General features: G+C 46.9%; 1 protein-coding gene across 3 annotated transcripts in view; it reads right to left on the reverse strand.

Annotated features, from left to right (window-relative positions):
• SQOR (sulfide quinone oxidoreductase) overlaps positions 1-26,112 on the reverse strand; it is a 34,778-nt gene that overhangs the window by 5,258 nt on the left and 3,408 nt on the right. For 2 of the 3 annotated variants that reach the window (XM_075575611.1, XM_075575613.1), the window contains exons 2-6: positions 16,428-16,679; positions 8,245-8,415; positions 6,907-6,960; positions 2,832-3,026; positions 1,998-2,207 (exon numbers count right to left, since the gene is read on the reverse strand). In XM_075575611.1, the coding sequence (XP_075431726.1) occupies positions 1,998-2,207; positions 2,832-3,026; positions 6,907-6,960; positions 8,245-8,415; positions 16,428-16,661 (864 nt within the window). In that variant the 5' untranslated portion in view covers positions 16,662-16,679. Of the gene's footprint in view, positions 1-1,997; positions 2,208-2,831; positions 3,027-6,906; positions 6,961-8,244; positions 8,416-16,427; positions 16,680-22,634; positions 22,657-26,112 lie in introns of those variants that run through there. The other variant, XM_075575612.1, reaches the window with a different exon arrangement.

A 26,112-nucleotide genomic window follows, 5' to 3' on the forward strand; every position in this document is an offset into this window, starting at 1 on the left:
TGTTTTTCCTGGTAATGTACATGTTAATAAAAGCTTCAATCAGACTTAGAACTATGCAACTAATTTTGACAGATTTATTATAAATCATTCTTCCTGGTAATGCACAGGTTATTAAGAATTTATATTGGTGTTAGGGACCCTTGAGATGTGGTCTGCCGTGTAGTGGCTCAGGGGCTTACAACACTTTGGCCAAAATGTTAAACTGAAAGACCATTTTATTTAATAGATATCTATACATATATATTTAGGCACTGTACCGTGTATAGGATTCACTGGATATGCACTGAGCTCTGTCTGTGTTTCATGTTCTGTCTCTGGTTTTAAACCATCATATGCATGATATTAAGAACAATCATAGAAATAAATGGCACACCACTGTTAATAAAGACATGCAGGTATAATTCTGCTTCTGGTGCTTACCTCCCAATGGTCCCGGCGTCTCAAGGCTGAACCTGATAATGGCACAAAAATGAAGGAAAGGAGGAGCACACAGGAGACTTGATTTGAGACGCCCTTGGGTCTGAGGAAGGGACACATAAGTCCTGAAACGCTATCTGTACTAAAGCTCTGATGCTGTGAACACCTTATAGAAGTTTTTCAAAACTCAAATCAAGTCTCCTGTGTGCTCCTCCTTTCCTTCATTTTTGTGCCATGATATTAAGAAGACTGTGTAGAGGGCAAAGAATCAGAAATACAAACTGGGTGCTATGCACAAGGTTAAAATTCTAGTTGCACAAGCTATAAAAGTAGTTTAACAGTGAATGCAACGTAAAGTTATTTACATTTCAAACTGTTAGCCAGTTTCAAGTCTCTGCAACATCTTATTGTATATACCTGTGCTTCACAAAACAGAAAATGAACGGATTTAAAAAATAAACTTTCTGGATGCAGAAATGAAATGGTTACGTGTAAAAGGCAACTTACAAATTAATAAAAAATAATATATTTTTGGGATTTTAGAACTGGAGTCTACTAATGTAAGAAAAGTGTGTGTGTCCTTCCTTTGTGAATGTACTATTGTACTGTATAAATTACTTACTTTCTTTAATACGTGCATCAATATTGCAGTCCATACATACCCCTGCTGTTTGTGAACATCATCAGGATAAGAGGAAATGAAAAGTATTTTTTACTCCGAGAGGGGAAATCTATTCACATATGTTTACGCATTCATTTACTTACAATTGCCTGAAAGACCAAAGCTGGTCTTGGAAAAAAAAAACATAAAAATGCTCAGCACAGCTGGGCTAAGAAACCGGACCTGGGGGAGTTTGTCCTCACATACAAAGTCATTAAAGGTCATAACAGCTGGCTTGAACAGATACCCACACATATGACCAAAACAAGTCTGCACACATCCAGAATCCCTGACCTTAAACCAATCAATTTTAAGATCCATTTCACCAAACAGCAGAAAATGTGAAGGTCAAATCAATGGGCGGGACAAGCCCTGGAGGTGGGATCCCTAGGCGAGGAGACTGAAAATTGAAGCTGAGAAGCTCCCAGAAAGTGACCCTACTATAATTGCAGGGTTTCAGCCGTGTGTAGGTACCTCTACTGTGGGCTGTAAATTCTCATGATTCAATAGTTCTATAATGTTTGTGTTTTCTTTAAAACTGTTTATTTTTCCTATATATTGTGGGGTTTTTTGCCTAGTTAATGGTATATATTTTTTCATATATATCATTTTCCTATGCCTGGTTATTAGATGTAAAAAATTTTTTTGTCTATTCTACAGTATGAGTAGCAATTAACATGATTACATTGTAGATGAAGTTGAAAAAACATGTCAATCAATGGTTAACAGTAGCTTTATATTACCATTACTAGAACCTTTTCATTATCACTTGTTTGTGTGTTTCTTTGTCACACCTCCCTAAAAGAATATAAAGTGTCAGAGAGGGCATGTTTCTTACAACAAGCTCTTTGTAATGGCGTAATTGGCCATTAACAGATATCTTGCACCAATGGCTTTCTAAGCTGCTGTTCTTATTTACCTCATAAACTTTGGTTTCTCCAGGTTTGTCCAAGTTCTCAAACACCGCCTCCCGCTTCTCTGCTCGCACCTCGATCAGGCTCTGTCTGTAGTTCAGTTCAATATTCCTTTCCTTAATGATCTCCAGCAGGGCATCCGCGTACTTCTTTACACCAAAAATGGCACCAAGGGACGTGTTGAAGATGATATTGGCATCCGATCGTTTTCCCGTCTAAGAAAAACATGCATGTGTGAAAGTAAATGTATCTGTGCAAATCGAGAGCAAGGAGATATATATATATATATATCTATCATACGAACCAATCCAAGGCCCTGAGGAAGGTCTCCATGTGGGACCGAAACGTCGGCTTACGTGTGTCTGTTTTGAATACAGTTTTTTTGGATTAACCCTGTGCAGTTTGCTGTCTCTTTACTGGTCCTTGGATTGGTTCGTATGCTGTGTTTCTCTATGGGACTAGCATCTGCTTTTTTGCTTCATTACAATGTGCTGACTGGCCTCTTGTGGATTATATATATATATATATATATATATATATATATATATATATATATATATATATATATATATAACTGTATGCTCATCTGCATGTCTTAGGCAGGTCTGCAACCCCGCCTTTCCCCATTATCACCCAGCATACAGCACTTCCACTGCAGCAAGGGATTCTGGGAAATGACATGCAAATGAGCACACAGTGTCACTTTTTACCTCAATAACCATTTTTAACATATATATATATATATATATATATATATATATATATATATATATATATATATATACGAAAAGATGGTTAACAGAAAGTTATCCTGTGTGACGAGAGTGAGATAAACGTACCTTTCTCAGATACTCCTCTGATAAGTACATGATTTTCTGCGGCGCCCCAGCACACTTCACTGGGGTGTTGGGGAAGGTGAAGATGGCGTTTCCTTTCCTAAAGTCCTGCAGAGCTTTCCACGTCTTCTCCACGGTTTTCACAGAGTAGTTGGAGCCGATTTTGGGATAGTTAAACCCGTCGGGCAAACCTTTAACCTACGGCACAGAAAGGAAAATCATTGCGCAAAGATGTGAAGCGACGCGAGGCGCTGGGACTAAAGGCCGTCTCCTACATCAACATATCTAACAAATTATCCCACCCCCCAAACAAGAAGAAGAACGGGTAGGGGGAAGTAACTGCCCTCGCACTGAATCTCAACTTCCTGTCTTCTTAATTGACTCCTATTCAATTGTAACCCACCTTTGGGATTAGTAGAACATTTAGGGGTTAACTGTGTGGGCTCAGAGCCCCTTCGATATCACAAGGTGCTGGGGTGACTCAGCAGAAGTTAAGCCCGCCCCCTTCTGCCTAGAGACAATGACATCATGCTATGCTATAAATAGAAGGGGAAAGCTTCTGGAAGGCAGATCCCAGGAGGGGTTGAAGAGGAGGGATCTCACTGTGAATAGTCAAGTCCCTATGTATAGGATAGGTTCAGCATTCACTTTATTGTTTTCAGGTAGGGAAAATATTCTGTTTATACAGAGTCCCACCAAGATGGTCTTACATGACTCCCAAGATATGCAGAGAGGCAGACTATGCCCAGAGGGAGCAGCAGCCCCTAAGCATAGTTGGACCAGCCCCATCTGAGGGTCCGTCGCTGGCTCTCACCCAGAAGGCCGCCCTGAAATAAGGAGGTTGGTAAACAAGGGAGTAGTACTGGCCCGTCAGGGGGCCCCGTGGATCTGGAGCACTACCAGCGCTCTATAGCAGAGGGACTCTATAGGTAGCCTAGTAACTATAAAGACTCAGCACCTCCCTAGTGGGCCAAGATGGGAGCAGCTAAGGAAGCTGTGGACACAGCAGAGGCCAAGGACACTATTGGAAATACAAGATGACCTCTGTATATTACATGTGAGACTGGGCTTACAAGATAATAACACTGCTGTTTGAATGAATGAAGTTCCTGGCGTCCATTATTGTGTACCAACGCCCTGCATGCACGAGGCCTGCACCCTGACCCTGACAATGCCTCCTGAGCAGCCCTAACACTGACACTGATCCTAGGAGCCGAGCAGGGAGAGGGGTTACACAATATACTGTGAAGCTGCTTTTTCAGGCCAGGGAAGCTTGGAGCTCCAGCCACGTGAAAGTCACGGGAATATGCGGCTGAACGCTTAGGAAGGGAATGGGCTAGAATAGCTTCGCAAATTTGGGCTTGCAAACCGGAGTCATGCACGGTCCCCAATAACCAATTAGTGCAGCTGTTGTTAACCCTTTTGAGTGCCACGGCCTCTCTGGGAAATCTCGGGGTCACGTGACTGCTGCGGCCTTAGATTTGTGTCCGGCGCTCCATGGAAAACGCAGGACGCGATCTAAACCTGGGCAGGACGTATACAGCACATCGTCGTGGGGCCCCTGGAGTGCCAGACCCCAGGAAGTACAGCAGGAGCGGGAAACTCCAGCCCTCAAGGGCCACCAGCAGGTCAGGTTTGCAGGATATCCCTGCTTCAGCACAGGTGGCTCAATCAGTGGCTCAGTCTTCAACGGCACCACCTGTGCTGAAGCAGGGATATCCTGAAAACCTAACCTGTTGGTGGCCCTTGAGGACTGGTGTTGGCCACCCCTGTAGTGTCTAAGTCTCGAGGCACTCAATGGGCTGAGCGCAACAGCCGCGACCCAGCGCTAACCGGATGAAAACGCAGCGGCGGTTTTAAGTAAAGACCAGCTGGTTTTAGTGTTTGTGGGAAGGCCGGCGGGCGTCAGTCAGAAAAATATAATCAGTGGCATAAAACTATTCCGTCAGCTACAGAACGTTCTGCGTTTGTCGCCGTATTTACGGTTTCAGGAAGATAAAAAAAAAAAAAGTTTTATGCAATGAAACGTTTGACAACACTGCCACCTAGAGGAGTGTCAAGTAATAACACATAACTACATACAGTAGGTACCCAAAACCTGGCGACCCCAGTCCCTCGCACGACTGCTAGCGTCATTGCATTTGCAGAGCAACTGCAGCGTATAGGAAATGTGCTGCATTTCTAGTGACTAGCAGATAACCTTTGTTCAGTCAATACTTATGAAGACCAAATAAACCAAAGAGATTAGAGTTTCTGTTCTTTTGCTGCGTTTTAAATGAATGAATTCTGTTTATTCGTAGACTCGCTAGTAGAGCCGTGTAAACGCTCCTTGTGCCTATTTGTGAATGAAAGCAGATACAATTAGTGTGTGTGTTCCTCTGATAATCCCATTGCAAAATGTGTCACTGGGCTAGATCCATAGCGCCCCGGTAGATCAGGGCTTGCGATGTTATCTAAAAGATAACCAGGACAACTGCTGCACACGCGCAAACGGCCCGAGCCGACTGCGCATGTGGAAACGTCCCACGCCGACCGCGCATGCAATCGGCTCTTGCCAGCAGTGTATTCGTGATCGGCGTGGCTGCTTGCGCATGCGTGGTCTGCTCTGGCCGTTTGCTCATGCACAGGATCAGCTCTTGCCGGCTACACATGTGCCAACGGCAAACACAAAAAACCGGGACATTTTGGCATTTTTCGACACAATCCAAAAAACCGCGACGTGTGGTGACCCGACCTTAAAGCTAATTATATGGGGAAACAATGGGCGTTGCACATTTCATTAGCATAGGCTTAGTGTCCGGTTATTGTAGCACAGCGTCGCGTTATCTTGCAATAAACATCTGTCCTAAGCACTATTCTTATCCCGACCCTAAAATAGGTCTTTAACGCAAGTTGAGAAAGACGGAACCGTGAAATAAAGGCGGGTAATAATGCTATGTTACTAGCCCGACTGTCCCAACACAGATTCAGACCCTGTGAAATCCGGATTCCAGGGTCTGGATGTGACAAACAGCAAGTTCAGGGAGGCTCAACTCCAATCCTCAAGCCCCCCCGCCCCCTCCCTCCCCCCCCCCCCCCAACAGGTCAGATTTTCAGGATATCCCAGCTTCAGCACAGGTGGCTCCATCAAAGGCTCAGTCAAAGACTGAGCCGCTGATTGAGCCACCTGTGCTGAAGCAGGGACTGATTGACAGGTGACCAGACATCCTGGTTTAGCCGTGTCGGTCTCGTTTTTTGGACTTTGTCCCAGGTTCCGACTTTAAAAAAAAAAAAAAAAAACACGTCCCGTTTTTTTTCCTGCACTTGCCGACGGCGCATGCGTGAAATTTGTCCCGGTTGGTCCCAGGGAAAATCTGGTCACCCTACTGATTGAGACAGTGCTGATGCCGAGATAACCTGAAAACCTGACCTGTTTGGGGGGAGGGGGGCGGGGGTGCTTGAGGACGGACGTTGAGCACCCTCGAGCTTACTTACATAACGCCAACTCCCTGCGCTAACCTGAACAGACTCTTGTGGATATGCAAGGTTATGATAATGCCTCATTTGCCCATCATTAATTATCACTAACGGCCATTATAGTTAACGTCCTGCTCACTACGGGAGAAAACGACTTGCTGCTGCGTTATTGTCCTTTTGAAGATACACGGTTGGTTTTAATGCGATGTTAACCCTAACGTAACATCATGTTAACTGACTGCACAGAGCTTTGTGAATCTGAGCCACAGAGAGAAAGGCGTCTAGGAAAACGTTATATAAAGCCGATTAGCATCTATGTATTCTCGTTAATTATCTTCCATTATGAAATACTCGCCTTTTAATTACACTTCTGGTAGTGCTAAATCAGATGCAGTTATTAATGAGCGTTGCATTTAATGCTGCAGAACACTTAGGCCCATGTTGATCAAGCTGTGCTACACCACAAGACACCGTATTGCCGTCTCAAGGGCCAGACGGTGCATTATGGCATAGCACTGCTTGACAAACATGGGCCTTGATCTTTAACACTTATAAGTGAAAGATATTTTTTTTTTTTTTACTATAACAGAATTGTTTTGAGAGAGATACGTTAATACTGTACCTTTTCATACTGTAATTTGATTCCAAGAGCTATGATCAAATATTTGTATGCGATCTGCAACAAAAGATAAAACAGACAGTTAAATGACGATATGGTCACTTTCATGTCTATTTAGCCGATTGGACCCGATATCAAATCTGCACCGTACCCCACAGCGCTGCGTCGTTCTGCTCTGCCCTTCCCAGTCTGTTTTGTATGATACATTTGAAATGTGGGTGTGTTTGACCCTATGGAAACGCTGGAGTAAAACAATATATGTAAAGGTTTTCTGTCCACCCACTCAACCAGGGCGATATCTAGGTTGTACAGGGGTAATTAGTGGTTAATAGCAACACCAAAAGAGAAGTGTTTCTCTCCACAGACGGAGGGAACCTGGAAAACTCCGTTGCGTGCACTCACAAAATATTGAGGTAGAGAATGCAAGCAAGTGGGGGTTCCAGTTTCCCTCCGTCTGTGGAGAGAAACACTGTTCTTATGGTGTTGCTAGTAAAAAAAAAACCTATATATATTTATATTTTTACAGCTCCTTGTGGTCACTAAACAGGTAGATCAGCACGTAGCTCAAACATATTGATTCACTGTTCCGGTACATGGAGTCAAAACCCTTCAAAAGTCGGTCTCTCTCACCTCTCTTTCCTATGAGCACAGATGTGTGTTGTCACTTATTTCACACGCTCTCCAAATCACTAGACAGGAGCACAGCCCATGCTGGCCAATTAGTGGTTAAACCTCTCCCATCAAGGTCCATATCACGAAGTGAAAAGTGCATAACTGATACAAAAGTGCCATAATGCCATGGTCCAGATCCATAAAAGGATGCCAAGCTTTAGCGCACCTTGCATCCCATCCATATGAACAGGAAGAGATGGGTGCTAGAGCGTAGCGCCTTTTGTGGACCGGACCGTAAGGCTGTAACATAGCTTGGAGGTGTCCAGGTCATTGGCACAGGCTGAATTAATCCCGTTGTGTTTTTTCGGGGGGGGGGGGGGGGGGTTTCCATAGAAAAACCGTGGACAGAAGTCCTAGAATGCACCAAGAAGTAAAAACAAACACACTCGACTTGTCCCAAATGACTTGGAGCCATCTTTACATATGGTCATCTCGTCTACAGGGATACATAATCACCCACTTATCCAGAGAAACAATGGTTGCTGAAATGTGGTCAAAACATGGAGGAATCCATTGACTTACGGTCAAGTGCTACCATGTGGCAGTGTTGTCCCCCTGGTCACCCACAGCACTGCTCTTGGTAGATAAGCCTGCTGGGATGTTTGCACTCGAGTTGAGCAGGTTACATACAGCAGTTACATAGTATGTTTCTTCTATTGGGATAAATACCTCTTTATCATCTCCTATGCGGATACAGTTCTTATCCGGATCAAAGCCCTTAACTTCAGATTTGATCCACTCGACCCCCGATGGTATCAAACTCGCCGTGTAGCGTTCCGAGCTGGCTAACTTTTTGGCACCACCTCCAACAAGGGTCCATATGGGCTGGTAATAGTGTTTCTGAATAAAAGAAAGCAATGTCTTACCAACACGCAAATTCATGCATTTGATTGCGCTTGTGGGTGGGTTTTTGGACGGTTTTGCATCCAGGTAAGAAACAGCATCATTCATAACAGGAGAAACGTCACAAGCAGAAAGATTCTGAACTCTACAGCCCCCCAAAAAGTAAGCGCTGTAGGACGCAGGTAGTGAGAAGCGAACCTGGCGAGATTTCAAACTAACTTTCCAAACAGGTCGAAAATATCTGCTAAAATTTCTATCAAACTTTTGGCGCCATAAGTTCTAGCAACACGGCCCAAATTGTTAAAAATTCACTATTTTGCTTTTATAAAGTGGCAAAAAAAGCAGCTGCTACTTTTTAAGTTTGATTGAAATTTTTAAAGTGAAACTTATCGTAATGAAATGACCATGCAAGGCCCGTTGACTTTTGGCGCTTAAGCAAACTTGTTGGTCGAATCAAAAACGGGTAGAATTTGCAAGTTGGTTTAAGACCGCACAGCTCTAGAAGCAAGTCATGGCTCGTTAAAAAACACAAGAGATGGGAATGTGGAGGGTTACCTTTTATAGATAGGAGTTGCCAGATGCAAGTGTGTAATGCTAAATAACTTTATCAAACACCTCTGAAGCTAGTGATTGTGTTGCTAGTGTAGTGCCTATGTCATGTGTTCGTACGGTACCTGTAGACCCTAGCGTTGCGATGTACGCCTATACCATGTGTTCGTGCTGTACCTTTCGGACCCTAGCGTTGTGATGCAAGCATATACCATGTGTTCATGCTGTACCTGCGGACCCCAGTGTTGGGATGTACGCCTATACCATGTGTTCATGCTGTACCTTTCGGACCCTAGCGTTGTGATGTAAGCATATACCATGTGTTCATGCTGTACCTGCGGACCCTAGTGTTGGGATGTACGCCTATACCATGTGTTCATGCTGTACCTTTCGGACCCTAGCGTTGTGATGTAAGCATATACCATGTGTTCATGCTGTACCTGCGGACCCCAGTGTTGGGATGTACGCCTGTACCATGTGTTCATGCTGTACCTGCGGACCCTAGCGTTGGGATGTACGCATATACCATGTGTTCGTGCTGTACCTGCAGACCCTAGCGTTGGGATGTACGCCTGTACCATGTGTTCGTGATGTACCTGCGGACCCTAGCGTTGGGATGTACGCCTGTACCATGTGTTCGTGCTGTACCTGCGGACCCTAGCGTTGGGATGTACGCCTATACCATGTGTTCGTGCTGTACCTGCGGACCCTAGCGTTGGGATGTACGCCTATACCATGTGTTCGTGATGTACCTGCGGACCCTAGCGTTGGGATGTACGCCTATACCATGTGTTCGTGCTGTACCTGCGGACCCTAGCGTTGGGATGTACGCCTATACCATGTGTTCATGCTGTACCTGCGGACCTTAGCGTTGGGATGTACGCCTATACCATGTGTTCATGCTGTACCTGCGGACCCTAGCATTGGGATGTACGCCTATACCATGTGTTCATACTGTACCTGCGGACCCTAGCGTTGGGATGTACGCCTATACCATGTGTTCATGCTGTACCTGCGGACCTTAGCGTTGGGATGTACGCCTATACCATGTGTTCATGCTGTACCTGCGGACCCTAGCGTTGGGATGTACGCCTATACCATGTGTTCGTGATGTACCTGCGGACCCTAGCGTTGGGATGTACGCCTATACCATGTGTTCGTGCTGTACCTGCGGACCCTAGCGTTGGGATGCAAGCCTATACCATGTGTTCGTGCTGTACCTGCGGACCCTAGCGTTGGGATGTAAGCCTATACCATGTGTTCCCGCTGTACCTGCGGACCCTAGCGTTGGGATGTACGCCTATACCATGTGTTCGTGCTGTACCTGCGGACCCTAGCGTTGGGATGTACGCCTATACCATGTATTCCTACTGTACCTGCGGACCCTAGCGTTGGGATGTACGCCTATACCATGTGTTCGTGCTGTACCTGCGGACCCTAGCGTTGGGATGTACGCCTATACCATGTGTTCATGCTGTACCTGCGGACCCTAGCGTTGGGATGTACGCCTATACCATGTATTCCTACTGTACCTGCGGACCCTAGCGTTGGGATGTACGCCTATACCATGTGTTCATGCTGTACCTGCGGACCCTAGCGTTGGGATGTAAGCCTATACCATGTGTTCATGCTGTACCTGCGGACCCTAGCGTTGGGATGTAAGCCTATACCATGTGTTCGTGCTGTACCTGCGGACCCTAGCGTTGGGATGTACGCCTATACCATGTGTTCGTGCTGTACCTGCGGACCCTAGCGTTGGGATGTACGCCTATACCATGTGTTCGTGCTGTACCTGCGGACCCTAGCGTTGGGATGTACACTTATACCATGTGTTCATGCTGTACCTGCGGACCCTAGCGTTGGGATGTACGCCTGTACCATGTGTTCGTACTGTACCTGCGGACCCTAGCGTTGGGATGTAAGCCTATACCATGTGTTCGTACGGTACCTGCGGACCCTAGCGTTGGGATGTAAGCCTGTACCATGTGTTCATGCTGTACCTGCGGACCCTAGCGTTGGGATGTACGCCTGTACCATGTGTTCGTACTGTACCTGCGGACCCTAGCGTTGGGATGTAAGCCTATACCATGTGTTCATGCTGTACCTGCAGACCCTAGCGTTGGGATGTACGCCTATACCATGTGTTCATGCTGTACCTGCAGACCCTAGCGTTGGGATGTACGCCTATACCATGTGTTCATGCTGTACCTGCGGACCCTAGCGTTGGGATGTAAGCCTATACCATGTGTTCATGCTGTACCTGCGGACCCTAGCGTTGGGATGTACGCCTATACCATGTGTTCGTGCTGTACCTGCGGACCCTAGCGTTGGGATGTAAGCCTATACCATGTGTTCGTACGGTACCTGCGGACCCTAGCGTTGGGATGTACGCCTATACCATGTGTTCGTGCTGTACCTGCGGACCCTAGCGTTGGGATGTACACTTATACCATGTGTTCATGCTGTACCTGCGGACCCTAGCGTTGGGATGTACACGTATACCATGTGTTCGTGCTGTACCTGCGGACCTTAGCATTGGGATGTACGCCTATACCATGTGTTCATGCTGTACCTGCGGACCTTAGCGTTGGGATGTACGCCTATACCATGTGTTCATGCTGTACCTGCGGACCCTAGCGTTGGGATGTACGCCTGTACCATGTATTCCTACTGTACCTGCGGACCCTAGCGTTGGGATGTACGCCTATACCATGTGTTCGTGCTGTACCTGCGGACCCTAGCGTTGGGATGTACGCCTATACCATGTGTTCGTGCTGTACCTGCAGACCCTAGCGTTGGGATGTACACTTATACCATGTGTTCGTGCTGTACCTGCGGACCCTAGCGTTGGGATGTACACTTATACCATGTATTCCTACTGTACCTGCGGACCCTAGCGTTGGGATGTAAGCCTATACCATGTGTTCGTGCTGTACCTGCGGACCCTAGCGTTGGGATGTACGCCTGTACCATGTGTTCGTGCTGTACCTGCGGACCCTAGCGTTGGGATGTAAGCATATACCATGTGTTCATGCTGTACCTGCGGACCCTAGCGTTGGGATGTAAGCCTATACCATGTGTTCATGCTGTACCTGCGGACACTAGCGTTGGGATGTACGCCTATACCATGTGTTCGTGCTGTACCTGCGGACCCTAGCGTTGGGATGTACGCCTATACCATGTGTTCGTGATGTACCTGCGGACCCTAGCGTTGGGATGTACGCCTATACCATGTGTTCATGCTGTACCTGCGGACCCTAGCGCTGGGATGTACGCCTATACCATGTGTTCATGCTGTACCTGCGGACCCTAGCGTTGGGATGTACGCCTGTACCATGTATTCCTACTGTACCTGCGGACCCTAGCGTTGGGATGTACGCCTATACCATGTGTTCGTGCTGTACCTGCGGACCCTAGCGTTGGGATGTAAGCCTATACCATGTGTTCATGCTGTACCTGCGGACCCTAGCGTTGGGATGTAAGCCTATACCATGTGTTCGTGCTGTACCTGCGGACCCTAGCGTTGGGATGTACGCCTATACCATGTGTTCGTGCTGTACCTGCGGACCCTAGCGTTGGGATGTACGCCTATACCATGTGTTCGTGCTGTACCTGCGGACCCTAGCGTTGGGATGCAAGCCTATACCATGTGTTCGTGCTGTACCTGCGGACCCTAGCGTTGGGATGCAAGCCTATACCATGTGTTCGTGCTGTACCTGCGGACCCTAGCGTTGGGATGTACACTTATACCATGTGTTCATGCTGTACCTGCGGACCCTAGCGTTGGGATGTACGCCTGTACCATGTGTTCGTACTGTACCTGCGGACCCTAGCGTTGGGATGTACGCCTATACCATGTGTTCGTACGGTACCTGCGGACCCTAGCGTTGGGATGTAAGCCTGTACCATGTGTTCATGCTGTACCTGCGGACCCTAGCGTTGGGATGTACGCCTGTACCATGTGTTCGTACTGTACCTGCGGACCCTAGCGTTGGGATGTAAGCCTATACCATGTGTTCATGCTGTACCTGCAGACCCTAGCGTTGGGATGTACGCCTATACCATGTGTTCGTACGGTACCTGCGGACCCTAGCGTTGGGATGTACGCCTATACCATGTGTTCGTACGGTACCTGCGGACCCTAGCGCTGGGATGTAAGCATATACCATGTATTCCTACTGTACCTGCGGACCCTAGCGTTGGGATGTACGCCTGTACCATGTGTTCATGCTGTACCTGCGGACCCTAGCGTTGGGATGTAAGCCTATACCATGTGTTCGTACTGTACCTGCGGACCCTAGCATTGGGATGTACGCCTATACCATGTGTTCGTGCTGTACCTGCGGACCCTAGCGTTGGGATGTACGCCTATACCATGTGTTCATGCTGTACCTGCGGACCCTAGTGTTGGGATGTACGCCTGTACCATGTGTTCGTGCTGTACCTGCGGACCCTAGCGTTGGGATGTAAGCCTATACCATGTGTTCGTACTGTACCTGCGGACCCTAGCGTTGGGATGTACGCCTATACCATGTGTTCGTGCTGTACCTGCGGACCCTAGCGTTGGGATGTACGCCTGTACCATGTGTTCGTGCTGTACCTGCGGACCCTAGCGTTGGGATGTACGCCTATACCATGTGTTCGTGCTGCACCTGCGGACCCTAGCGTTGGGATGTACGCCTGTACCATGTGTTCGTGCTGTACCTGCGGACCCTAGCGTTGGGATGTACGCCTGTACCATGTGTTCGTGCTGTACCTGCGGACCCTAGCGTTGGGATGTAAGCCTATACCATGTGTTCGTGCTGTACCTGCGGACCCTAGCGTTGGGATGTACGCCTGTACCATGTGTTCGTGCTGTACCTGCGGACCCTAGCGTTGGGATGTAAGCCTATACCATGTGTTCATGCTGTACCTGCGGACCCTAGCGTTGGGATGTACACTTATACCATGTGTTCATGCTGTACCTGCGGACCCTAGCGTTGGGATGTACGCCTATACCATGTGTTCGTGCTGTACCTGCGGACCCTAGCGTTGGGATGTACACTTATACCATGTGTTCATGCTGTACCTGCGGACCCTAGCGTTGGGATGTACGCCTATACCATGTGTTCGTGCTGTACCTGCGGACCCTAGCGTTGGGATGTACGCCTATACCATGTGTTCATGCTGTACCTGCGGACCCTAGCGTTGGGATGTACGCCTGTACCATGTATTCCTACTGTACCTGCGGACCCTAGCGTTGGGATGTACGCCTGTACCATGTATTCCTACTGTACCTGCGGACCCTAGCGTTGGGATGTACGCCTATACCATGTGTTCGTGCTGTACCTGCGGACCCTAGCGTTGGGATGTAAGCCTATACCATGTGTTCATGCTGTACCTGCGGACCCTAGCGTTGGGATGTAAGCCTATACCATGTGTTCGTGCTGTACCTGCGGACCCTAGCGTTGGGATGTACGCCTATACCATGTGTTCGTGCTGTACCTGCGGACCCTAGCGTTGGGATGTACGCCTATACCATGTGTTCGTGCTGTACCTGCGGACCCTAGCGTTGGGATGTACACTTATACCATGTGTTCATGCTGTACCTGCGGACCCTAGCGTTGGGATGTACACTTATACCATGTGTTCGTGCTGTACCTGCGGACCCTAGCGTTGGGATGTACGCCTATACCATGTGTTCGTACGGTACCTGCGGACCCTAGCGTTGGGATGTACGCCTGTACCATGTGTTCGTACTGTACCTGCGGACCCTAGCGTTGGGATGTAAGCCTATACCATGTGTTCATGCTGTACCTGCAGACCCTAGCGTTGGGATGCAAGCCTATACCATGTGTTCTTGCTGTACCTGCGGACCCTAGCGTTGGGATGTAAGCCTATACCATGTGTTCATGCTGTACCTGCAGACCCTAGCGTTGGGATGTACGCCTATACCATGTATTCCTACTGTACCTGCGGACCCTAGCGTTGGGATGTACGCCTATACCATGTGTTCGTGCTGTACCTGCGGACCCTAGCGTTGGGATGTAAGCCTATACCATGTGTTCGTACGGTACCTGCGGACCCTAGCGTTGGGATGTACGCCTATACCATGTGTTCGTACTGTACCTGCGGACCCTAGCATTGGGATGTACGCCTATACCATGTGTTCGTGCTGTACCTGCGGACCCTAGCGTTGGGATGTAAGCCTATACCATGTGTTCATGCTGTACCTGCGGACCCTAGCGCTGGGATGTACGCCTATACCATGTGTTCGTGCTGTACCTGCGGACCCTAGCGTTGGGATGTAAGCCTATACCATGTGTTCATGCTGTACCTGCGGACCCTAGCGTTGGGATGTAAGCCTATACCATGTGTTCGTGCTGTACCTGCGGACCCTAGCGTTGGGATGTACGCCTGTACCATGTGTTCGTGCTGTACCTGCGGACCCTAGCGTTGGGATGTACGCCTGTACCATGTGTTCGTGCTGTACCTGCGGACCCTAGCGTTGGGATGTACGCCTATACCATGTGTTCGTACTGTACCTGCGGACCCTAGCGTTGGGATGTAAGCCTATACCATGTGTTCGTGCTGTACCTGCGGACCCTAGCGTTGGGATGTAAGCCTATACCATGTGTTCATGCTGTACCTGCGGACCCTAGCGTTGGGATGTACGCCTATACCATGTGTTCATGCTGTACCTGCGGACCCTAGCGTTGGGATGTACGCCTATACCATGTGTTCATGCTGTACCTGCGGACCCTAGCGTTGGGATGTAAGCCTATACCATGTGTTCATGCTGTACCTGCGGACCCTAGCGTTGGGATGTACGCCTATACCATGTGTTCATGCTGTACCTGCGGACCCTAGCGTTGGGATGTAAGCCTATACCATGTGTTCATGCTGTACCTGCGGACCCTAGCGTTGGGATGTAAGCCTATATCATGTGTTCATGCTGTACCTGCGGACCTTAGCGTTGGGATGTACGCCTATACCATGTGTTCATGCTGTACCTGCGGACCCTAGCGTTGGGATGTAAGCCTATACCATGTGTTCCCGCTGTACCTGCGGACCCTAGCGTTGGGATGTACACTTATACCATGTATTCCTACTGTACCTGCGGACCCTAGCGTTGGGATGTAAGCCTATATCATGTGTTCATGCTGTACCTGCGGACCCTAGCGTTGGGATGTACGCCTATACCATGTGTTCCCGCTGTACCTGCGGACCCTAGCGTTGGGATGTACGCCTATACCATGTGTTCCCGCTGTACCTGCGGACCCTAGCGTTGGGATGTAAGCATATACCATGTGTTCGTGCTGTACCTGCGGACCCTAGCGTTGGGATGTACGCCTATACCATGTGTTCATGCTGTACCTGCGGACCCTAGCGTTGGGATGTACGCCTATACCATGTGTTCGTGCTGTACCTGCGGACCCTAGCGTTGGGATGTACGCCTATACCATGTGTTCGTACGGTACCTCACTTGGCTCTATAATGGCGACGTTCCCAGCTCCTACTTTTCTTTTCATCCGGGCGCCCATCGTGATGCCTCCAGCTCCGCCCCCGACAACAACCACGTCATAATATTCCTTCGTTGCACATCTTCCTGCCGCGTGTAAGCTGCGGCAGCTCCCACCGTACACGCCTGTCCTAAGCAATTGTGCACACTGGTGCATATGGAGGCTGGAAGACATCACCCCAAATGTTGCCATTCACCGTGTGTTCGGCTGCTGCAAAAAAATCAAATAAAATAAATAGGGGAAAAAGTTTGCGATGAAAGAATCTAAAGGAATGACATTTTGGGATGAATAAGAGATGGTAAAAAGTTGGAATGTGAGGCATTTAATTAGGTACCAGTCCTGTGACACAGATGATATTGTAGATTTAACATTCACAGAATTCAGAGTTATTCCTCTGTGAGGCCAATACATGGACCTTGGGCCTGTGATCAACTCTTGTTCTTGTGTATTTTATCAGTATTCATATGAACTATAAATCTCACAGTAGTGTAAAAAATAACAGAGGGGGGGGGGGGGGGGAATCCAATTGTTTAAATTGATGGTTTACGTCTTGGATTTTCAAAGATGGCCTCCATTGCGGCTTCCTATTGACCTGTGGGATATGGCAGCCATTTTGATTTTCCAAATCAGAGATAAAACAAGGGTAGCCAAGAAGGTAAATGGCTCAAGGGGGGGCGGGGGAGAGGGGGGTTCCATATCTCAAAATTAGCGCATGGTTCATCTTCAGAGCACCCCCCCCCCTGGTTCTATATGTAAAAAAAAAAAAAAAACAATGTTGGGGGGAAAAAAAGAGAGTTTACAACTTTGCATTAATATATAACTCACACTTACTGCCTGCAAGGTATTTATTGTCAAATGACTTGCAGGCTCATCCAGCAATAAAATGGTGAGCATGCAAAAGACCGGTCATATACAAAAGGTGGGGTTCCTGGAGCCATAAAAAGAAAACCGATCACTTTACAAGCACTATTTTATTTCTGGTTAAAGCGTACATTTCTAATTGCCCTTAGCATGCGCTACCCACCCAAAGTTCCTGCTTAGTTTCCAGCAGTGGCGTAGCTAGACATGTGCGGGCTCCCGGGCAAAAAAAAAATTCAAAACAAACACTAGAACGCCAATGCATATGCGCGTAGTACACATGCGCTACAGGGAGAGTGGCGCTTCGCAGTACAAACAAGTTTGTATTTGAAGCGCGACGCCGGGAGGAGGAAGCGCGGAAGCTAGCGCGTTCCACTACGGACGCGGCCTCACTTTTGAACAAAAAGTATTATAATAGTTTTGTCTTGTGTAGCGCTTATTGTGTACGCAGCACTGTACATAGAATATTTTTGCAGGCATGAATCCCTGCCCCGTGGAGCTTACAATCTATGTGTTTGGTGCCTGAGGCACAGGGAGATAAAGTGACTTGCCCAAGGTCACAAGGAGCCGACACCGGGAATTAAACCAGACTCCCCTGATTCATTCAGTGTCGTTGTTCTTAATGCCCTTGATTCATTGTTGAGTCAGTGTCTTTACTCACTGAGCCACTCCTCCACTCATATATGCAGCAATGTAGCAATAACGTGAAGCAATAAACAGCTATACTCACAGAATATGGATTTGAGGGGCCTTTTTCTATTGTTCCAACAAAAGGTGCAACAGTCCAGTCCCCCTGGCTTGAACCTTTCCCCTGCTTTCTTAACTCACCCTTACCTGCAGTGTGACGGTAAAGACATCCTGTGTTTGCTGATATCATGCTTGCTGACAGTGTTCCTTTGCACGTTCACACGCATTATAAAATTATGGTTAATGTAAAACACCAATTACTGCCCCAATTTCTTACTGAATTCTTCAGCATGGTACATTTGGCTCTGCAGACAGAAGCTTCATTCATTTACATGAATTAGATACTTATAATCTACTTACACAGGCAGCTACTGTACAGTATGATCTCGCACAGCTCGTACCATGTATCGAGTGTGGTAACAATACATCTGTTGGTGCATGTATTGCCTTCTACATTTTGTTAATGCCCTTTTCAGAATCCTATAATATAATACGGTATAAAAACCATCAGCAGCAATATTTCCAATATATATATATATGTAAAGCGTGTGACAATGTATAATCCTACATCATCACTTAAGCTGGCAATTGTTTGGTGCTCCTGTTATAAGTCTGTCAAAATCCTAATTGTGTGCCTAACATAACGGCTGCCTTTCAGTTTCAATCAATCCTTCAGTTAGTGCAACTCAACAGCTACAATGTATCCTTATATTACCAAGGTAACATTATCTATTGTTACAGTTTGCAGCTGAAACGGCTGGGAACATTGGCAACAAATTATCACAAACAGGAAAGTGTTACAAAGATCTTGCAGTGCTGGGGAGGTGGCTAAAATCTGCTATAGAAACCAAAGGATGCTCTGTATATTAAAACTCATTAAAATGGCAATGAGATGAATATTTTTTTTTTCTAAAGTCACTATTATCTAATACTACAGAACAGATAGATAGATAGATAGATAGATAGATAGATAGATAGATAGATAGATAGATAGATAGATAGATGTACTGTATACACATACACACACAAGATTTCACAAGTTTTGTTGTATTAACCCACAGTGCATAATGAAATCACTTTTCTAACCGACTTAGGTCCACATCTTTGACTGAGCCACCTGTACTGAAGCAGGGAGATCCATAAAAGCTGGCCTGTTTGTGGCCCTTGAGGACCGAGTTTGAGACCCCTGCTTTAGCATATGAATGGCAGTAAAGGTGGTCCCCTTTTGTGGACCCGGGTCTCAGCCCTCGGCTTTGCTATTCACTATTGTGAAATGGAATGTGGTAAATAATTCACTTATAAATTCTGGTTTACAGAACAGAGGAACAATAATGTGAACATAACCAAACTTTATATACATGGGTATGTTAATATCGTAGGCACATCCTATGGCACTCACGTTGTATAGAGTTTCACGTACTAGTAACGGTAACATAACTATTATTTACACACTATAAATAAGTTACTTCAAAGATTGGGGCACATTTTTGGCCCTTCTGTTAATGCCTATTTCTGTAGTGAGAGAGACGTTTAAAATATACCCCAAATGATCTCGCTTCATGAAACGGAGACATCACAAAAGATCATAAGTCTTTGTCTGAGCCACTGATTGAGCCACCTGTGCTGAAGCAGGGATATCCTGAAAACCGGACTTGTCGGTGGCCCGTTAGGACTGGAGTTGGCCACCGCGGTTCTAGATATAAAACATTTAACTTCTATAATTCATCCTTTCTAAAGAGCACACTAGAGTCAAAGTCAGCACTTAAATGTAATAGTCTAGAAATAATAAAATGCTTTGGTGCAATTCTTTTCCCCCCTCCATTTTTCTTATTCATGCTACGTATAGTTAGACAAGACATACAGTAATAGACAATTAAAAAAAAAAGTAGCTGGGCCTGTCCCAGTGTGCTGTTCTGCTTGTGTGCAGACACAACAGCGTCACATACCAAACACCGGGTGACTAAACACAACTTAGTGTAAGCTTTCAACCCCTGGCACGAAGCCAAAAGAACCGCTAGAGCAGGGAAATTAAACCACAACAAAAAAAATGATAGTTAGCTCAAGACTTAGCACTTTCAAGAATGATAGTTAGGTGTGAAAGTAATTTGTAATTGACATTAATGTTATTTACATTACAGAGGCCTTCGCCTCTTCCCCGGCACTTAATTTAAGTGCTTTCGGGAAGCGCGTGGGGCCTCTGTAAACCCCCCCCCCTCGCAGCTAATCTCGTGCCCCCCCCCCAGTTTGCGCACCGCTGCTATAGGGTGTGGGAACAATGGGATGCAAGAGATTAGCTGAGGTAGCGTAGGGGATTGAGTGAAGAATGAGGAGAGAAGAGAAATTATCCTTAAATGAGGAGACAAGATGGAAAGGCCCCAGGGGGAGTACTATACGATGAAGACTGGCATTTCTAAATGTGTCAATGTTATAGGATTCGGAATGTGATTGTTGCTTTATAAAACTGTGTATAAGATGGTTGTTCTTCTCCCCCCCCCCCCCTTCCAGTCCCATCCACCCTCCCTTTTTATTGTTAAAAATCTTAACAAAAATACAAGTTAAAAAAAATGCCTAACGTTAATCCTGGAAAGGTTGGGGGGGTGTGGGGTAATATAACTCAGGGGTACTATGTATATCTTAATTTATATAGCGCCATACAGGTACATAGAGCATTACAGCAGTAATACATGTGACATAATAATATAACACATAAATGGGAATAAGTGCTTCAAAAATAAAAACAATAGGAACAGGAGTCCCTGCCCCGAAGAGCTTACAATCTAAGTGGAAAACGGGGAGAATTTACAGAGACAATAGGAGGGTGTTCTGGTCAGTGCGTCTGCAAGGGACCAAGGTCAGTGCGTATGAGATGTATAGTATCAACCACAGAGCTACCCATGTGCTTCATTAAAGAGGTGTGTTTTAAGAAAGGTCCTAAAAAAGGTGGAGAGAGAGGGAGACAGAAGACATCCTTGAGCGGAACGCAAGAGTCGTAATTTTGTAAGTGATAGAGAGTTTAATAGGAAGTCGGGAGAGGGATTTCAGCAGAAGAGACGCTGAGACAGATTTAGGAGTAAAGTGATTCTAGCAGCATTGTTTAGGATAGATTGTAAGAGAGACAGGCCGCACTGTAGGAGATTACAATAGTTGAGACGGGAGAGAAGAGGGTCTGCGTTAGTTTTAGCAGTTGAGCGACAGAAGATAGGAACTATGTAAATAGAGAGGTTCACGCTCCGCTCGTTCTGGCGTGGACCCACGTGTTACAACACATCACTAGCCCTCCTCTCCTAAACCGACGTACGTTTCACTCCATACACAGAGCTCTCCAAGGGCGACTGTTCGAACCGAGTGTAGCGCGAGCTATGCAGTGACGTCTGACAGGTACAGAGCAGGTATAGGAGGCAGGCGATAGGTGTGCTTCCAATTACAGAAGCCACTCGCTATACAGTAAAGTACTTGGCTCTTTCATCAACGTGCGGGTTTGCTTACACAGGTATACAGGAATCACTTTATCTCATTTAGGCCACTTTCTAGATTCCTTTCAATTCAGCAGCTGCACTGACGAGCTATCGAACTATTAAACAGTGGTCTTAGAACCTCTCTGTTTACACAGTCTGCCCATCTCCTTTTAGCCCCTCTTCCAGGATTATTGTTAGGCATTTTATCACTGCTTTTATAGTGTTTGGAGTATTTATATATTTTTTTAAAGTGATGTATTAAAAAGGTCAAGTTTTAGGACAATTTATTCACTCACTCAATTCATAAATTCATCAATTCATAGATACTTAAATCTAGAGCCGACTTGAGTGCACGTCCATAAATATATGTACTGCTCACTTCTCTTTTGCTAATCATTTTCCAAGAAGGTTCAGTGGGAGACGGAGTTGTTGATATGGGGTGGGGAGCACTTGTCGGTTAGGGGGGGGGGGAAGAGGAGTTGTAGGTTAGGGGGGGGAGAGGACTTGTAGGTTAGGGGGAGGAGTTATTGAGTGGAGGAGCAGTCGTTGAAGGAGGGTAGCGCTTCTTGAGCAGTTGGGGAGCAGTGACCTCGTCAGTGTGATGTGAGGGTGAACTCAGCAGAAAAAGGCATCTTTGCCTGGTGTCTGAGGAGAATGGAGATAGTGATCTGCCCAAGGTCACAAGGAGCGGGCACTGCGATTGTGTCATTATTGTCAGAGTCTTTACACACTAAGCCACAAATAATAAAATAATATGTTTCCTTCTTTAAACTGCATATCACAGACGGTGCCTTTTAAACATTTCGGTTATACTTGGGGTGTTTCAAAGGAAATGAGGAAGCCAAATGGGAGAACATTGCAGGCACCAGCATTGCGACACTGCTACATTGCAAGAGAAGGATCTCACAGAGAGGGCAGGAAGTAATAGAAACATCATTCAGGTCCAAGCGTTATATCTTTACAGCATATGAAGCAATCACACCCTTTTACAAATAATTATATGTTCAGTATATCGGTCTGATAGTGTACATAGAATGTTTGCAGGCACAGCGAGCCCCTGCCCTGTAGAGCTGACGATCTAACACTGGTCCTGAGACACGGGGGGGGGGGGGGAAAGGGGGGAATAACTTGACCCAAGGTCACAAGGGGTTGGAACTGGGTTCACCTGTTTCGAAGCCAACTTTAACACCGAGCTTCTGCTTCAGCATTTCTTACAACAGGAAGATGGCGGGGAGGAAAGACTCCACGAATTGTAGTTTCCGCTTACGATCTTCGCCGCCATCAGCGCACGGCAAAGCCTACTGACTGCGACATGTTACCACATCCTGGAAATGCGCCCAATATATCGTTTCCAAACGGTTTCAGGATGTTGGTCAACTTTACGTGAACCTGATCATTTCATGAGACTCAAAAGGAAAAAAACAGTGGTCTACACTAATAAGCATGTCATTTTGTAACTGTATAAACCAGTTTGAGTGCCGGAAGGGACGCGGAACCAGGAGTAGCACAGTCCCCCCGGGAACATCGTCATCATGTGACGGCAGCGTCACACAGCAGGAATCCTCTGCTGTTCCCCAGCTGGGCAGATCGAATTCGGGGCTCTCCGGGGGCATAAAAACGCTATCTTATTGCCCAAACAAGTACATAGCACAGGGCTGACCAACTCCAGTCCTCAAGAGCCAACAGGTCAATATTTCAGGATATCCCTGCTTCAGCACAGGTGGCTCAGTCAGTGGCTCAGTCTTTACTGAGCCACCTGTGCTGAAGCAGGTTTATCCTGAAAAACTGACCTGTTGGTGGCCCTTGAGGACTAGGGTCGGCCACCCCCGACGCAGCATATGACATATGTAATGGGTAACGTTTAACAGGGAGGGAATGAAGTTTCATTAAACAAGTAGTGGTCCTGTCCTACATTTCAGGATGGGCTATAAAACAAGGGGGCACCTGCATCTCAACCAAAAGTATGACTAATGAATAAGGATGGGCAGCTTCGGGGGCAGGGACTGTGTCTGTTACAATCCTATGTGCTGCGTGCCGCGCTGTACTGTAATTGTGACAGACTGTGTGTCCCATTGGGAGAAAAGCGCTATATGAAATAAAGTTATTATTAAGTTACAACTCTGCAGTCCCACTTTCCTTTTAAATAAACCTACATTTACTTTAAAAAAGGAACCTCGCCCCCACCCCCCTTTTTTTTTTTAAACATATATAATATATTCATTCTACTTATATGACAGCTGCTTCATTTGCCAAAATATATTAACCCCATCAGTGCTGGTGGGGCAGGGGGGAAGGCCCCTACAACGCCATAGAGCCCATGGCCCTCCTGGGCAGTATGTGTGATACTACATTTACTTTACAAGGTAATCAAACAAATACTTTGTTATTCTACCCAGAGTGTCCAGTTTGGTGGAATTTTCCGATGCCAAGTAATGGAGTATTATTAACCCCTCACCCCCACCCCTCCAAACCCTGTTCATATATTCTAAAGTTTCTCCAAAACCCTTCAAAGTCACCCAAATCACCAATCGCTTCCACTGTCAGACCCATCACCATGCCACCGACAAGACTAAATCCAGACCCGACCCCCAACCCCTTCCCATCCCCAACCCAGCTCTCAATGCATCTAACCCATAGCATGACCATAATGTCCACACCCCTACCCACCAACCAGGCTCTCAATGCATCTAACCCATAGCATGACCATAATGTCCCCACCCCTACCCACCAACCCAGCTCTCAATGCATCTAACCCATAGCATGACCATAATGTCCACACCCCTACCCACCAACCAGGCTTTCAATGCATCAAACCCATAGCATGACCATAATGTCCCCACCCCTACCCACCAACCAGGCTCTCAATGCATCTAACCCATAGCATGACCATAATGTCCCCACCCCTACCCACCAACCTGGCTCTCAATGCATCTAACCCATAGCATGACCATAATGTCCACACCCCTACCCACCAACAAGGCTCTCAATGCATCTAACCCATAGCATGACCATAATGTCCACACCCCTACCCACCAACCTGGCTCTCAATGCATCTAACCCATAGCATGACCATAATGTCCACACCCCTACCCACCAACCAGGCTCTCAATGCATCTAACCCATAGCATGACCATAATGTCCCCACCCCTACCCACCAACCTGGCTCTCAATGCATCAAACCCATAGCATGACCATAAGGCTAAGGCCCCGCTGCACGGCCGCCTTGCTTGTCGGCGGCGCGTGCAATTCACTGCACCGCAGATTTTTCCAGTGCGGGGGGGCGTGACCAAAACGGGTGGGGGGGGCACGACCATGACGTGAGGGGGCGGGACCACCCCACAGCGCAGCACTGCAGCCGCCCCTCAGCCCCCTCCGCAGGATGGCACCCTCGGCCCCCTCACACGCACACAGGCACCCTCACACGCACACAGGCACCCTCACACGCACACAGGCAGGCACACAGGCACACAGGCATGCACACGCACACACACACACACAGGCACACACACACGGGGGGGTGAATCGGAGGGGGATCAGAGCAGGGGGGGAATCAGAGGGGGGAAATCGGAACAGGAGGGTGAATGGAACGGGGGGGGGGGATCGGATTGGCTGCTGGGATCCAATCCGTGATTTGTTCCCTTGCATGCCACGTGACGCGGCACTCGCCGAAATCACAAGCTCCTTGTAGCTCCGGCTGCCTGACGCGTCACAGCACGCAGTCAGCCACGCCGGAAGGAGCCAGCAGGGACCTCAAGAACAGAGGCAAGCAGCTGGTGATCCGCGGCCGCGTGCGCCGCCGGCTGCAGCGGGACCAAAGCCTTAAAATGTTCCCACCCCAATGACATTAACAATTACTCTATAATCTAATCTATACGTAACCACACCTTTGTTTTACTAACTAATATACAGCACTCTGGATAAGTACGCTATACAAATGTTATAAATAAATATCTTTTTCCCCCACAGAACTTCATTGAACTGTTTATTTCTATAATGTACTTATTATGTCTCTTCCTGCTAGAAGAAGCTACGTGATTCCCTTATCAGAACCAGGATATTGGGCTCTGTTTACTTTAAAGGCGTGATTGGGCAAAAGGTTATTGGGCTTGTGCGTCAAAACTTGAATGCTAAAAAGTATTACAAACCTTCAGAGAATGTGCATTGTATTTATGAAGGTTGTTATTCGCTACGGTATATGTCGGTGCTTTTCCAATAATAAACACACATACAATGCATAGTTTGTTGTTTAAAATGAAGTTTGACACATTGCGTTTTGTTGAATGCAACTTAAATTGAAACAGAACAGTGTATTTTTTTAACTGTACAACTAGTGTTCGTAAATAACTTATTAGTGTAATAATACTAATCATAAATATACTGTGAAAAATAATGTGTTATGTTAACCTATATATTGAAACATCCGTGCTGCGTCAAATAAATGGGATACTGCGCAAACGATATATACAGGTTCAACTTGGCGCCCGATACAGATGCACATTTTATTTTTGGGTCATAGATTCAATTTTTTTGTGCGTGCCCAAATACTGGACTAAAATAATTGTGACGCTTAAGGCGCACATTGGGAAAAATAAGACTGGTACATAGACGCACAGAATCGCCATCAAACAAGATTCAAGTGCGTC

The sequence above is a fragment of the Ascaphus truei genome, chromosome 18 (assembly GCF_040206685.1).
Source record: "Ascaphus truei isolate aAscTru1 chromosome 18, aAscTru1.hap1, whole genome shotgun sequence".
NCBI classification, from domain to species: domain Eukaryota; kingdom Metazoa; phylum Chordata; class Amphibia; order Anura; family Ascaphidae; genus Ascaphus; species Ascaphus truei.